Source organism: Acinonyx jubatus, chromosome B1 (genome assembly GCF_027475565.1).
Source record: "Acinonyx jubatus isolate Ajub_Pintada_27869175 chromosome B1, VMU_Ajub_asm_v1.0, whole genome shotgun sequence".
In the NCBI taxonomy this organism is placed as follows: Eukaryota; Metazoa; Chordata; class Mammalia; order Carnivora; family Felidae; genus Acinonyx; species Acinonyx jubatus.
In genome coordinates this window covers 142,951,509-142,967,391 of record NC_069382.1, presented here as the reverse complement: position 1 = coordinate 142,967,391, position 15,883 = coordinate 142,951,509, and the positions used below count along the sequence as shown (strand labels likewise).

The window sequence follows — 15,883 nt, the reverse complement described above, 5'->3', positions numbered from 1 at the left end:
TGGGCAAATACCTAGTAGTGCAACTGCTGGGTCATAGGGTTGTTCTGTTTTTAACTTTCTGAGGAACTTCCATACTGTTCTCCATCATTTCTCAACTACATTTTCTCAAAACCCCCCAAATATCCGATATATCATTTCCCCAAATATGTCATATTCTCTCACTTCCAAGATTTTTATATATAAAGATGAATAACTTTAGAATGTTCTTCCTTTTCATTGGTTTCCAGCTAAGTTTATTTGTCCATCAAGACTCAAATTGTTTAAGATCTTCACTCTGACTCCATCCAGTCTGGATTGCCAATCTTTTCTCTTCCAAAGCATCACATATACACTTCTCTTACAACTTCTATTATACTGCATTATGATTGTTGTTTAATTATTTGACTCTCGAATTAGATTGTTTCTTAAGTGTAGAGAGATTAGCTTATTCATACACACACGCACATAATATTTGCGTGTAAATCTGTAAAATGTAATATTTGTAAATATCATTCACACATAATATTTGTAAGTAAATATGTTAAATATGTAAACATAATAGCAATATGATAATATATATGGTGAATGACAGAGACAAAATGTTTTCCAAACTGGAATCCTAAAACAATAACCACAATAGCAGGACAATAAAACTCTTCTCTTCATTTGTATTTTGTGGGGCTAACCATGGACACTATTATTGTGTCTGTCTCCCTTTAAGTGCAAGAGATGTTGAAAGAGCTTGTGACACTTGAGGAAGATCAAACAGAGCAGCTCTCCTTATTAGAACAATTGACTATAAATGACCTTTTCAGTCTCTCAATTTGCCGAGAGTAAAGGAGTGCCAAGTTTTTCTCTGGTTTTCTAGCAAGAACAACAAAAATAAATAAGTTCAGAATGAAGTCATCAAAAATAACTACCCTTTTCATGTTTTATAGAGCCAGCTTATGAACGATACCTGTTCTAAACAGTCGGCCCTATCCAGCAAAATCACTCCCTGCTGTGCACTGTCCGTGCCATTCCGAGGGGAATGCATTATCAACTCAGAAAATGATGACAAACCTGATCTTTCATCTCTGCCACTCAGCAGGTTTACAGAAGACCGATTTGTATGCAAGCAATTCATCGACAAGCAAGATGATCTCCTGCCAGAGTAATACATATATACATATGTACATATATATATGTACATATATATATATATGTATATTGTAAAATCTTACTTATGGAATGCTATACTTATGCATTTTGGGGGGAAATGTTGTAAACCTGAATGATGACGGAGGCTGGCCCATGACGTAAATGAGTGGCTGCGTGGGAACGGTGATCCAGAGGAGATGCTTTGTGGAGTCTAAAAGGTGGCAGTTATTTGCACAGCTCCAGCCACCTGTTAGCATGTGGGAACGCAGGCTTTGGGCTGTTGGGTCCACTGCATTTTGAAAGAAGCTGGAAGTCGCTTGATTTTTTAAATACTGATGACTAATACAGGTATTTTTAAGAACACAATGAGGGTTAAGTGTTTGCAAGTTTTGCTCTAAGGGACTCATCTCTAAGGGCTTCAGATTGGAATACCTGGTCAGTTCTTCTATTCTAATTAATTTAATACCTATTACCAAAGCCATGGTGGGGCATTTAAAGATTAGAGAGATGGGCTATTAACATCTCCGGTGTCCGTTCAGAAATGCGTACTAATTTGTGCAAGACAAACTGATTTCAATATGTAATATTAAAACAATGTTGCTGTGCGATTGAAGTATTTCCAAAGTCACTTTGTGAAGCATTATTTGAAGCAACTAAACTCCAACAAAGCATAAGAATTTGAATTTTCTTCAAAGTTCTTTGTAGAATGACTTTAGCTATATTTCCAAAATTACATTTGATACGGCTTATAAAAGTAAATGTCACTGCCTGAAACTACTCATTCCTAAACTTGCATTTGGTACTGGAAAAGTCGATAGGCTCACCTTCCTAGTGGAAATCACATTAAACTATGAATTGGGAGACCGGAGTTCCAAGTCTAGTTTTGTCATGCATAAGCTTTGGAATGTAGGTCAAGCCACTTAATTTCCTCAGGCTCTAGTGTTCCAGCTATAAACTGAGGTGACTGGATAAGATAAGTTTGCCTCCTGTGATTCTGTGATTCCTTTGTAAATATCCTAGAGTCCAAATTTCTCTTTCTTGTAACACAGAAGAATGTGTAGCTTATGCTTGGGCTACTCAGGTTTGAATGTTTATCTGGACAAGAGGGGAAGATGGTGATTTAATACCTAGCTGGCACTTTCTTTCAAAAAAAATTCTAATACTTATAAAATCTAGCCTCAAAGATGCCTGAGAAAAATGTACTCTCATTCAAACACTTGAAATTAATTTCTCATAAAAGTTCCTGTGCCAGGAACCCATCAGCCAAGCAGATTGTTTTAGTTTCAGATTCTGAATCTGACACCCACTCCTGTGTGACTTTGGAAAAATCACATAATTTTACTGACTTGGTTTCCTTCTCTCAAGATGAAGTCAGTAAAACCTCCTTGCCATCCTCTCAAGGTTTCCAAATGCCTAAAATCAGTTACAATATTGAATAAATTTTATAATCATAATTGGCTTTTGAGAGAAAACTCACGACTTCTAAATTTTACTGTTTACTGTCTGTTTCATATGGATATAGGTTTCTTTATGAATATTCAAGAAGACATTCAGAATTGGCACTTTCTGTGATTTTAAGAGTGTATACAGTATATCAAAATTTATTGGGAAAATGCTGTAAATTAGAAAATCCTCTGGAATGCTATAGCCATGGGGTAAATTCCTTTTTCATTGTTTAACTTGTTACTCACAAGTGATTACAAACATGAGAAAAATTCCAGTGCTGTCAGTAGTGTCCTATTTTGTAAAATGATTGTGCATATGCTTGTTAATTGCGAGCACTGAACAAGGAATGTGATTCTCCTCTAAACCAAAGGCCACATCGTCATACTGTAACAGTTCTCTATATGAATCCCTGTCTTGTACATTCTGTGCTTCACGAAACCTTCTCTGTGCAATCTCCTCTTTTAATGAGTGTCTCCTGGGCATAGTAGCTAGCAGCATTAAAGCACAGTGTATTAGGGTATGGGAAGGTTGACAGTTTCCAACAAGCAGTCCCGGAAACCATCCTTATCTCAGGCCAGATGATGTTGTTTACAGGCAGTAGCTCTGTTATGCATTTGACATGAAAAAAGCAGGTGACCTTACAGATCTGACCAGGTGATCACTTATCCACGGATTACCAGGAACCAAGTGACTCTGGCTTTTGTTATCTAAGCAGTGGCTTACATGTTTACAGAGGGTGGGGTGCTGGTGGAGGCTTGAAGGCATCCCTTGTCCTGTCTGGGCCCAAGCAGGTACATCTACCATCTTTCTGTTTCTAGAGAGAAAGATCGATGAAGGTAATTTAGTCCCCTGTAGGTGAGCACCCTTTTGTAGCCAGTAGACCTCCACAATAATCACTATGATAATAGCATAAGCATGAACGTTAATAACAGGAGCGTGGGTGTTTAGAGTTTACAAAGCGACTTTACCATCAGGTCCTATTTGGTCCTGACACCAGTCCAGTGACATAGGTAATGCCAGAATTATTAACTGTATTCTGGATGACGGTATTGAGTTTTAGAAGGTTTAAAAGACTTGCTCAATATCACACAGGCAGTAAAGGACAAGGCTAAGGGTTAAATCCAGGTAAATAGTTTGCAAATCTGGTAACATTTTCACTGTAACAAACACTGCTTATTAGGATCAGGTGCACTGGGTCTGATTGGTTAAGATGATAACCAGTCCTCCTACTGAAGAGTTAAGGTTAGAAGGTCGCTTGTATTTTCCCACTGGAATTTTATGTGCATGGCTGAAGAACTCTTTGAACTTGCGGTTACTTCTGAGAATTCCATTTGATTCATTTCAATGTGTATTTGTGGAGTGCTGTACTATATTGAAGGCTGGTAGATGTTTTTATTAAACCATGACTTCTTAATATGTATCTCTATTTCTTAAAAAAATTTTTAATGTTTATTTATTTATTTTTGAGAGAGAGAAAGAGAGACAGAGTGTGAGCGGGGGAGGGGCAGGGAGAGAGGGAAACAGAATCTGAAGCAGGCTTCAGGCTCTGAGCTGTCAGCACAGAGACCAATGCGGGGCTCAAACTCATAACTGTGAGATCATGACCTGAGCCGAAGTCAGATGCTTAACCGACTGAGCCACCCAGGTGCCCTGTATCTGTATTTCTATTCCTATATCTATATCTCTTTATCTGTGCTGTTTATGTAAAAAGGCTGTCTTATTAAATATAACCAACACACTCTGACCAATCAAACTTAGCTTTATAAACTACCTTTAGGAATGTCTTTTTGGCTTGATGAATAATTGCCTTATTCTTATAAAATACGCCATTTAAACCCACAAATGAGTTTATACACCAGAAACTAAACATCAATCTCGTACCACTTCTTTTCTCCGCAAAGTACATGGACATTCCTGCTTTACCAAAACATGTTTTTCAAGATTTGCAAACTCACTAAGTAAATAAAGCCCTGGATTTAGGAAAACAGTTACATTAAACTGTTACAGAAGACGGTTTTGCAATCTTACCTCAAGATATATTGCTACAGTGATAAACATTGATTATCTTTATTTTCCAGAAAGAGATGTTCCAAAGAGTGGTTGGTGAAAGCCATGAGCGTATAAAAAATCACTGTGATTTACGTGAGAAATTAGGAGATGCTAACTTCCATGACAGGTATGCTTCCAAGATATTGTCCAGGTTTATATGTTTGTTGGTGAGTTTTTGCTAACTCCTGATGCTGAGAGCTGCTATGAGTCTACAACCAACCTTAAAATGTCAGAGGCCAAGGAAAATGTGAGTTCAAAATTAACCTATCTTTTAATAATACAGATATCTACACAGACTTATGTGCCTTTACCTGGCTCTCCAGGCCAGTTTCCAGAATTCTGGTCAACACCCACAGGTTAGGGAACCAAGCAGGCCTTGACTCCCGTCCTGCAGTCTCTTCAGGGTCCTCTCCCTCACACCCCTCCCTCATATCTCTCCCTCACACATTTAGTTTGGGGGGCTTTGCCTGCAGGGTTTTTTTAATGTTTACTTTTGAGAGAGAGAGACAGACAGACAGAGCGCAAGCGGGGGGAGGGACAGAGACAGAGAGGGAAACACAGAATCCAAAGCAGGCTCTAGGCTCCAAGCTATGAGCACAGAGCCCGATGCTGGGCTCCAAGCCATGAACTGTGAGATCATGACCTGAGCTGAAGTCCTACGCTTAGCTGACTGTGCACCCCTGCCTGCAGTTTTAAGTCAAAGCTACAACAATCTAACTTAGGGTCCCTTTGTCAGTTTCAAGTCAGTTCCTATAGCAAATTTAGTATTTTCAGCACCTAGGGCAGAGATGAATGGATACCATAGCTATTTGCCGGAGAGAATACATAAACCTGTTGTGTGCAGAGACTGGTGGAACCCACTGTATTTAAAAGATTGGTATATCCAAAAACAAAAACCAATTTTTAGTAATCTTTAGGATCTTACTGTAATAGTCTATTTAGAAGCAGAGTGTTGGGGAAAAAATCAGTTTGATAGAGCGTCCAATAATATTGAGCTTAAAATAGATGTCCAGAATAATAGATCCAGAAAAACGTATTCTTTCCGAGAGAATATTTGGCTTATTACTTCTATGTTATGTTTGGTTGCAAATATCTGGCTTAAGGATTAGATCTTTGGTTCTCAAACTTTACAATACATCAAAATTACCTGGAGGACTTGTTAAAATACAGCCCCATCCCCAGAGTTTCTGATTCAGTAAGTCTGGGATGGGGCCTGAGAATGTGCATTTCTAGTAAGTTCCCAGGGCTGCTGATACTGCTGGTCTAGGAGTCCCACTCTGAGAACCACTGGATTAGGTTGCTTGTTTCATTGGATGTTACAACTAAATTCTTTCCCTGACTCCATTTCAATATAAAATGCAATGATCGAGTCTGATTTTTTGTTGTCTTCACATCTGGGTCTGTAAGAGTCTTCTTCCTTAAAAAATCTTTCTCATGTCCCTCTGTTCTCACCACTTTCCTAGTTCAGGGTATCAGCGTCTCTCAACTGAATTTCCGGAATAGTCTTCAAACTGCTTCTTCCTTCACATTGCTTCTTGCTCACCTCCATTCATTCTTTACATGGCAACTATAATTACCCTAAAAATAATGCAGTTCTGATTCTGTAACTGAGCTTTCTTTCTTGCTCTGATTCCCAATTTCCTGCCCCCCCTCCAAAACAAAACAAAACAAAACAAAACAGAACAAAACAAAACCCACAAAACAAAACCAAAATCACATTCAGTGGCTCCCACTTGCACTCCCTTTCACCTGGTTCATTTTTGTTGTTTTTAGATCTCAGCTCACATGTCGTTTCCTCCAGGAAGGCTACCTGACCTGCCTGGGATGGGACTGCTTGCCATTCCATGTGTATCTACAGCACTGTGTACTCCCCTCACTACCTCAAGGGTACCTGCTATCTTGCCCAGTACGGCGTGAGCCCCAGGAGAGTAGGCACTATTTGCTGATCATTGTTGTAGGCCCCTGTTCCTACACATTGTAGACAACCAATGCAATCTTTAATGGACTGTGTATACAATTATTTCAGAAGCTGTCATCCAAATTAGCTGTCCTAGTATCTTTGGTGGATCAGGGTAGAGCAATGTGTGAGGTGAGAAGAGAATTCCAGGTATATTGATGAAGTTATTGGGCCATTGGAATAAAGATTAAAAAGAATTAAACCCAGTTTAATGCTTTGTTCAGCCTAAACCACAGCTTGTCAAATATTAAGGAAAACTCTAGAATTCTTCATCATTGGCACATAGTCGTTGCCAGGAGTAAGAGGAAATTATTCTTTCAGGCTCATAATCCTTTATACTAAGAAAGTCCCACAACTATCTGCTCAAGAGTTGGTTACATTCACGAAGAACATGGCAGCTGCTGCCACCAAATGTTGCCCACTGAGAGATGAGCAGCGATTTGTCTGCATGGAGGACTCGGTAAGCACATCTGTGACTTCATGTTTGCCTGTTCTTAAAGTCCTAATCCCCAACCTCCAGCAATGCATCTCATATTTGTGGACACATTCATGAACTGTCAATGGAGCATAATACTTCTGTCCCCAGGAGAAATTCTTTTAGGCCAACTCATGCCAATTGTCTTGATTAGCAGCAGGGGTAAGACTGTCACTTCCCTAATGGTGGCAATATCAGATTCAACACGTCTTTGTCTGGATCATACCCTACGGTCTAATTCTTGGATTTTCAGGTCAACAAAAATGACTTTGCCAACAACTTCAAAGATAATGCTGATTTTAAACTAACTCGAACGTATGGAAAACAACAGCAACAAACTAGTCTTCTTCCCATGTTTCTCCTTTAATCTTACATAACTATCACACTCACAACATCTCTGACACCAAGTGTTTTCCCCCACGACAAGCAATTCTGTGTGACACCAGCTGAGTATCCTACAATTTGTCTCATTCTGACACCATCTGTCTGGAGATAGTGTCAGATCCCACAGGTTAAGGGCTCAGTCCTATAAGACTGCTCCCATCCCACTTCAGATAACAATTACAAGTCCAATTGTAATTCTGTGTGATTCTGTGTGATTCTGACTGGTGAGCTATAAAATCTGAGGTTCCCATGACTCCCTCCTCAGGTTTGATTAATTTGTTAGAGCAGCTCGCAGAACTCAGAGAAATACTTACTTAAGTTTACAGGATAAGTAAAATGTATGATAAAGGATACAGGTGAACTTCCAAATGAAGAGATACATAGGACTGGAAGAGATACATAGGGTCTGGGAGCATCCTGAGTGCAGAAGCTTCTGTCCCTGTGGAGTTGGGGTGTGTCACCCTCTTAGTATGTGGATGGGTTCACCCACCTGGAAGCTCTTCAACACCCATACTGCTGGGATTTTATAAAAACTTCCTTATGTATACATGATCAATTATTAACTCCATTTTCAGGCCCTCTCTCCTCTCTGGAAAATGGATGGGGGGGACTTAAAATTCCAAGCTTCTAATCACTACGTTGTCTTTCTGGGGACCAGTGCCCATCCACGAGCCCACACAGAGTTGCCTCATTAGGACAAAAGATGCCCCTAGTGCTCTTATCACTTAGGAATTTACAAGGGTTTTGGAAGACGGTTGGCAGGAACTAGGGTCAAAGATCAAATATTTATATTTTCTATTATCTCACACCAAACTCACAAGTGTTAAATTTATTAGACAGAATACCAGTGTGCTCATTTACAGTGAGAAATGTCTTTCCAATGACAGCAATAATTGGACCTAACAACTAGACTGCACTTTTTCCTGGATCAGAATACTTGTGACGATGAATTAGGATATGACTAGTGCAAATGGAATCAGAAGAAGGGAAAGAATAGTCTTAAGGGATATTTCTTCCAGGCTATAGTGAAGAATGATAAATTATGTCTTCCTCACAATGGAGAACATCCCTCTAGGGACCTGTATGCTCACATCTCCAAGATGTAGGCTCCAGGTCTCTCTCGAGTGGTATTATTTTAACACTACTAAATTCTTGTGTGGTGACAGCTTTCTCTGCCCTATGTTCTTGACAGAACAATTCTTTCATGCTAAATTGGTCTTTCTTCTGATAAAATATAATTTTTTTGATTGCAGATTTAAAACATTATTATCTAGCCTCGTCTCCCTTTTATTTTATTATAAATTTTTGTTATCTAGTGCCCTGCCTTTCTTGGGGAAGGACTTTCAGTTAGACTTCTAGATTCCTAAAGCCTTATTTTTAGGTGATCTCTTTGGTTACATTTAAAATGGATAAACTCATACATGAAATGTTGATGCTTATTGGCCTCAATGACTTCATCCCCAAATACCTAAATGATAGGGATTTGGGGGTAGTCGTACTTGGAAAGGCACATGGGCAGGCTTGCAGAGAGCATCAGGATAACAATCAGACACCACAGAAGCAAGGCAAGGTGACAGCTTTAGAAGAGGACCAGAAAATGAAGGAGATAATTGAAATAGGATCCAAGGATTTCTCTCATCATTCATTCATTCGGCAAATATTCATAGAGCATCTACCATATGCCAAGTTCTGTGGCAGTTATAGATGTCCACTTACAAAAAAAACAGAAACAAATTGGATTTGAGCTTCAGTCATATAACTGAGTCAAATTAGCAGTGCTGTTGACTTGAGGCTTGATTTTAATTTAAAAGAACATAAGAAACTCCAACCTTAAGTCAACACTGGTCTATAAACTGGACTGGAGAGGAACCTGGAAGTGGAGTCCAAGTGAGCTCAACTTGAGGATGAGAAGAGGGAGGACAAGTCTGGGAACCAGGCTGCACTTGACCCTCCTGATTTTTCCTAAACAGTGAAATCCAGGATGAACTAGCAGAAACCAGAATCTGAGAATACTTATTAGCCCTATTTTCTATGGAGTAAAAAACAAAACAAAACAAAACAAAAAATGACCACAACCTTATGGCTCTTATTTTAATTCTCTTCTGGGAAAGGCGAAACTAATTCTTGGAGCTTTATGCAGAAGACACGAAGCAGAGCCTATCAATGCTGGTGTGGGTCACTGCTGTGAGGACTCATATGCCTTCAGGAAGCCATGCTTTGATGATCTGCAGGTAGATAGAACTTACATTTCTCCACCTTTATCCTGTGACCAAGTCATCAGCCTTAAAGAGGACTTGTGCAAAGCTCGGGAGGAGCAATTCCAAACTGAGAAGCAAAAGTAAGAATCTTTGTTTAGTTTGTTCTCTAATTTGTTCTGCCAGCAGGGGAGCAGGTACAGAGAACGGTAAACTGGGCTCAGGTATAAACATTGTATAATGAATGGATCAGCTAAATGTTACGTTGGAGGTCCAGTAGAATTGAGAATGTTGGCATATTTTGCAACTATGGCTATCGTGGTTGCTACCCCAATCAGATCGGTTAATGAGATTGAGTCTATTGGTCAGAAAATATTGACAGAGAAGTACATTAAAGTATTTTTCCTAAAATGCAAAATTTGGAACATTTGCACGTGGGTGCATGCATGTATGCGTGTGTGACATATACATATATAATGCATATGAAAACATTTATAAATTAGATAATTTTATGAACATAAGTTATTACTTTGCAAAGTGCTACTCTGATTTGGCTGCTGTTACCAATACTGAAGCCTACTGGTCAGAAATGTTGCCAGTAGAATACAACGTCTTTACGTTTGAACAGGGTTTCCCAATGTGTATTCTAATGTAAAAGGGTTTCTGGATGAAGTCAGCGATGGGGTCTGTGGGTTGACTGCATGAGTCTGTTGATCTGGGGCGAGCCTCAACCATTCTCAGCTGGGCTTGCTCAGAAGACTCTATGGTCAGCTGCTAAGTCAGCTGGGAGCTGGCTGGCCTGGGCCACATGGTCTTCTGTCCTCCAGCAGGCTAACCTAGGCTTCTTCACATGACGGCTGGGAGAAAGTGGCTGTGTGGAGGCCTCATGAGGCCCAGGTTTGGAAGCATGCAATGCCAGTGCTTCTGTAAAGTAGGTCATGGGGGCAGCCCAGATTAAAGTGGTATGGAAATAGACTTCATTTCTTGATAAGAAGGGTTGGAAAGTCACATCATAAAGGACATGAATACAGAGAAAGATGGACAATTGGTCCATTTTTGTAATCTATCAGCCACTGTGGATCATTAATATAGCTGTTGAAACTATAGAAAATGACAAATGTCAAGATAATGGTGGAAAAAGAGGCGATTAACTGGGTCTGAAGTCATCAGAAATGAGGGGGATGACAAGACTTTCTATATGCGGCAAAAATAAGTAAAGGTAAGGGGTGTCAGAGTTTGATAACTTGTCCTTCAAAGGAGCTGTGGCTTTCAAATGAGAATGAAGGAGTTATATTGAAAGCAGTAAAAAAAAACTAGATACAAAGGTGAGTGGATTTCAAGCAAAAACAGTCTCATCTTGCAAGGTCTTGGGGGAAGTTATGTGCTCTGGGTAGCCTCCTGTTTTCGTTTAGAGCAAGACAGAGAAGTTCAGAAGAGAAGCTGTGGATATGGGAATGTTTTCTTTTTTTTTAATGTTTATTTTTGAGAGGGGGGAGGGGGAGAGAGAGGGGCAGAGAGAGAGAATCTGAAACAGGCTCCAGGCTCTGAGCTGTCAGCACAGAGCCCGATGCGGGGCTCGAACCCATGAACCGTAAGATCATGACCTGAGCCGAAGTCGAACGCTTAATGGACTGAGCCACCCAGGTGCCCTGGGACCGTTTTCTTGAGAAAGCCTCATGTTACAGAGGAGACAGAGGACCAAAAGAGCAGGGGATGGGTCAGATTAAGGGCATAGAAACATCAGCATGATGACAGATGATCTGGGAGGCTTAGATTTCTGGTTGTGACTGAGGCTGAGGTGACAGAGGCATCACGGGCTGGGCTTTGGAAGTAGCACACACAGCACAGAAAACTTTAGGGCAGCTGATTTGCTCTTTGCCACTGACAGCACAGGTGATGAAGATCTCACAGGCGGTTGGCATTTTCTCCAATTCTCCCCACTCTTGCGTAGACGGATCGAACGGAACTCATTGTCAGGTCTTAGTAAAGAGACTACTTGCTTGCTGCTGAAGACAAAGAATTATCTTTCTTAGTGGCATTGATCATCCATCTCTTCGCTCCCATTCAGCTCCTGAGCTTAGAGCCAAGGTATTCTCATGGTCCAGGCATTCTCCCTCAGCAGGAATTCTGCTGCTGGTGAATGTGATGTTAGAGGCCCCATTTGGAGTTGCCAAAAGTGACTGTTCTAGAAAAAGGCAAAGGGTGAAATTCTAATATCCCTGAATCAGCAGGATGCATTGAAAGCACTCCTACCCCTGACGGTGGGGCGGTTCCCTCCTAATGCCCCTGATCATGTCCTCAGGAGAAAGGATGCAAGCCCTCCTCCTCATTGTTCCTTCTCCCCCAACTTCATTAGAAATGGTAGCTTACTGTATTTCTAGTTAATTTATTTACTCGAAGACATGCATTTGCAGGGTCTAAATACTATTGGTCCAACAATATCATCTTGCCAAGTGAGGCAAAGTTTTTTTTGCTTCTGGAATGAATACATACTCATGGGCAGCAAGCACAGGTTGTTGCTTGGTCTGTTTTATCACAGTACTTGCAACTCCTACGCCAGCTGACCCTTGGAATCCTTTCTTCAGTTCTCCAAGGTGAGCCAATCACAAACTAGCCTTTAAAACCTCCCAGTCAACACCCAAAGACTGTTGAGACATTTAGTTAGCCATTCTTTCTTTAGTTCAGGCTTGATGTGAGAATGTAGAAGAAACCATGGTTGGAAGCAACCGTTAATTTGAAATGGAAGCAAGTTGTGCTATTATTATTATAATTGTTCATCGTTCTTATTATCTTTGACATTATTTATTGCCTTAAGTACACCAGTTACTGTACTCAGCCCTTTAAGACGTTATTTTTGGTCCTTGCAAATACCTTGCAATGTAGGTGTTCTTTTACTTCTAGCATGCAAATTTTCTTCCTCTTCAGGAAGTCTCTGAGTATAGATAGGCACCACTCTATGTATGGCATCTCATCAAATTCTTACACACAAATTTATGAGGGAGATAACATTATATGCCATTTTAATTGTAAGGAAACCGAGGCTCAGAAGGCAAGAAGACTTAGTATGAGACAATGCAACAGGTAAATAGTTGTTGAGCTGCAATTTTCACCCAAGCTATCTGGCTATAACTACCAACATATAGCTCTTAGTGTGCCAGAATCAAGGGGTTAGAATATTAGTTATAATTTCTTAAACATTGAGTTATTCTATAAAGGCTAGATAATAAAAAGTATAAAATATTAGGAATCGTCCCTGTCCTAGCGAAATCACTGTGTACTCTGTATGGAGAAAACAATAGCATACAGATAGTTAATGTAGAGATTTCTGGAATATTCTGGGAGGATCCATATTGGGAGTCAAGGGTCAAGCTGGAAAAAAACCCTTCTTACTTCCTGGGATAGCGGCAAGGGCTCTGTATGACTGGCTATCACAGCATAAATTTGCAAAAACACAAAAGGGAAAACAAGCAAAGGAGTTTCTGGAGAGGAAAGAAAAATTCAGCAGGATAGAAGAGAAGGTAGGAGTTGAGATCATGTAATAAGACAGAGACAATAAAAAGGAAATAGAAGTTCGAAGTAAAAGAATTTAAAATCCAGTTAAAAATATTGAGTGGCAATGAGAAGATTTAAGAGAGTATATAAAGATTTAAGATAGTATATAAAGACTAGACTATGCTTTAAATGAAGTGGTGGGTAAATTTAATGAAAATAAAAGATTAATATCATAGAAATGAAAAACTGAAAACAAGTTGATGGTACTGAGAATCAAAACTAGGATTTAAGATTTAAAAAGGTAAGTTAAAAATTTTAAGCTAAAAACATAAAGAATTACGGGAACTTTAAAAAAAATTTTATTATAATTTTTTTAAGGGAACTGTTTTTAAATAACAGCAGTAGGGTTGGTAGGTAGAAAGATCAGAGTGGGAGAGGAAGGAAGTGGTCAGGAGGGGTAAATCAACTCCAAGCAGGTCACAAGTATGTGACAGTCTGGGGGGGGAGGGAGTCAAGCTTTTAAGTGGCACAGAATCCCCCACTTTAGAAGCAGCAGCCTTTATATCTGGGGTTTTAAGGAGAGATATCATGACATCCTGATACCCCTGCTATGAATCTCATTCCCAGACTTTTTGTCTTCTCATAATGGGATCCTTTTCTTCCCCTTGCTGGTTCCAGGACAATTGGAGTGTTTCTCCTGGTTGAAAGAAGCAGTTGCTCTCTGGTGTTCTGGAAACATAGCAGTCTTGCCTGTTTTCCCCCTACTGGTCCCTCTGGGGAAGTGCCTTTGGAAACCAGCCCACCCAGCAGGACAAAGAGGAAAGCCGGGTGACTCAGGCATAAGTGAAGGAAGGGAGAGAAACTGTTGGGGGTGAGACTAGAGAGTTTGGGAGGGGCCAAACCAGGAACACACTTGGATCCCACAGCTTGTGAGACAAGAGGAGGGTATAGACAAGGGAGCTTTCCTGCCTCTCCCGTTAGGTTTCTCTATTACTGTGAGATCTATAGCTCAAATCCTCAGGGAAATTGTAAAGATGCTCGTTAATTCTTTGCTGAATGAATAAGTGAATAAATAGGAGGAGAGCTGTGTACTATTTATTGTGGGAGTCAGGGAGGACGGGAACCACGGTTGGAAGCAACCGTTAATTTGAAATGGAAGCAAGTTGTGCTATGATTATTATAATTGTTCATCATTCTTATTATCTTTGACATTATTTATTGCCTTAAGTACACCAGTTACTGTACTCAGCCCTTTAAGACGTTAGTTTTGGTCCTTGCAAATACCTTGCAATGTAGGTGTTCAAATTTACTTTTTATAAAGGTCAGAGAGGTTAAGAATCTCACTTACCATCACACTAACTGGTTGAACCAAAGTAAGTTTGACTTCAAAGTCTGTGCCCTCTTTATGATATTAGAAGGAAAGAGAAGTCCAGATTTTGCATGAACCAGTGGTAAACCTCGTCCCCTTCCTATACCAGCTTCTGGACTTTTGGTGCTGAATGCCCTAAGCCAGACTACAGAAGCCCCAAATGAGTGTTTGGAAATAGGGTCATTCCCACAGTATAAGTATCCCTGACAGCTAGTGTTTATTGCCTGGGACTTAAGTAATCCTATGCTTTCATGGATAGGTCAGTGAATTTCATCATCATGGGTAATATTGTTTCTATAGGAAAGTATATTGTAAGACAAAACCCACCAAATTCCAATGGGAAATAGCCTGTATTTCTCCACCTTTACTAATTAATTTCTTAAAAACCGATACTGATTATTCGAAGGTAGGGTAAACTTCTTTGATTATTTCTCTAACCATACAGACTTAAATTATATAGAGGCACTTAGAAACGAATACAGCATTTTCTTTCAAGTGGGATCAGGTTTAGGTCTAATTAGAAGAGTAAATATGTACAGAACAGCTGGGTAGAAAAAATGCTGATACTATTCTATTTCTTTTTAAAATATTGGTTTATGTTATTATTGAAGTAATGCACAATCATTGCAGAAAACTTAGAAAGTACACAAGAGAGAAGGAAAAATCATAATGATTTTATTCCAACACTGCAGAGTTACCCATTATAAATATATGTGTAGTATAAGAATATATGTCACATATGTATGCAAGTGCACACTCCCGCAATTGCCCTTTGTGGTTCTAATATTTAATAATACAAGTTTTGCACAGCTTTGCGACTACCTGCTTCCACAAATTTCAGTCCCAGCAATTATCCCTAGAGTCCTCAGGGGAGAGCTTATGAAACTCCTTCCCCCTCCCCCTTGGAGCATTCTCCAAGCATGCTCTCCCTGGCACCACTCCTGGGCCACTGGGAACAGTCGTGCCCTCCAGGGGCTGCTGTCGCCTGCTCAGCTGCAGACTGGATCCCTTGAAATGACAAAGCTACTTTATGTTTTGTTGTAAGAAGAAAGACAGCCCTTTCCCCTGACTCCCAGGATCATGCCCTTTCAGCAGGTACCAGGGCGGGGCTGCTCGCGTGTGTCTTCATGGTTTGCAGAACTTTAACGAAAGTTCTCTTACGGTGCTTTTTCAAAGAGTTACCCTGATCCCACGTGACTCAGAAATGAGTCCAATGAAGGCTTGGTTCGGGAACCACAGAATCATTGCTTCTTCCACTGACCAAGCCTTTCTTCCGGGACGGGATAGGTATAAGCCTGACTTCTTGTGTTGGGATGAGTTCTCCCACGTGGTTCCCAATCCTCATGCCTTCTGGGAGGGAGGCTCACTTCCCTGGTTTGCTGTATGTGCCCAGAACT

The 15,883-nt window shown here is 40.2% G+C and overlaps 1 protein-coding gene across 10 annotated transcripts in view; it reads left to right on the top strand.

Annotated features, from left to right (window-relative positions):
- LOC106981802 (alpha-fetoprotein-like) overlaps positions 1-15,883 on the top strand; it is a 55,108-nt gene that overhangs the window by 23,962 nt on the left and 15,263 nt on the right. For 3 of the 10 annotated variants that reach the window (XM_015079971.3, XM_027058182.2, XM_015079974.3), the window contains exons 8-12: positions 918-1,132; positions 2,642-2,774; positions 4,644-4,741; positions 6,893-7,031; positions 9,542-9,768. In XM_015079971.3, the coding sequence (XP_014935457.2) occupies positions 918-1,132; positions 2,642-2,774; positions 4,644-4,741; positions 6,893-7,031; positions 9,542-9,768 (812 nt within the window). The remainder of the gene's footprint in view (positions 1-917; positions 1,133-2,641; positions 2,775-4,643; positions 4,742-6,892; positions 7,032-9,541; positions 9,769-15,883) is intronic. The other 7 variants (XR_003419862.2, XM_027058184.2, XM_053217254.1 and 4 more) reach the window with 4 other exon arrangements.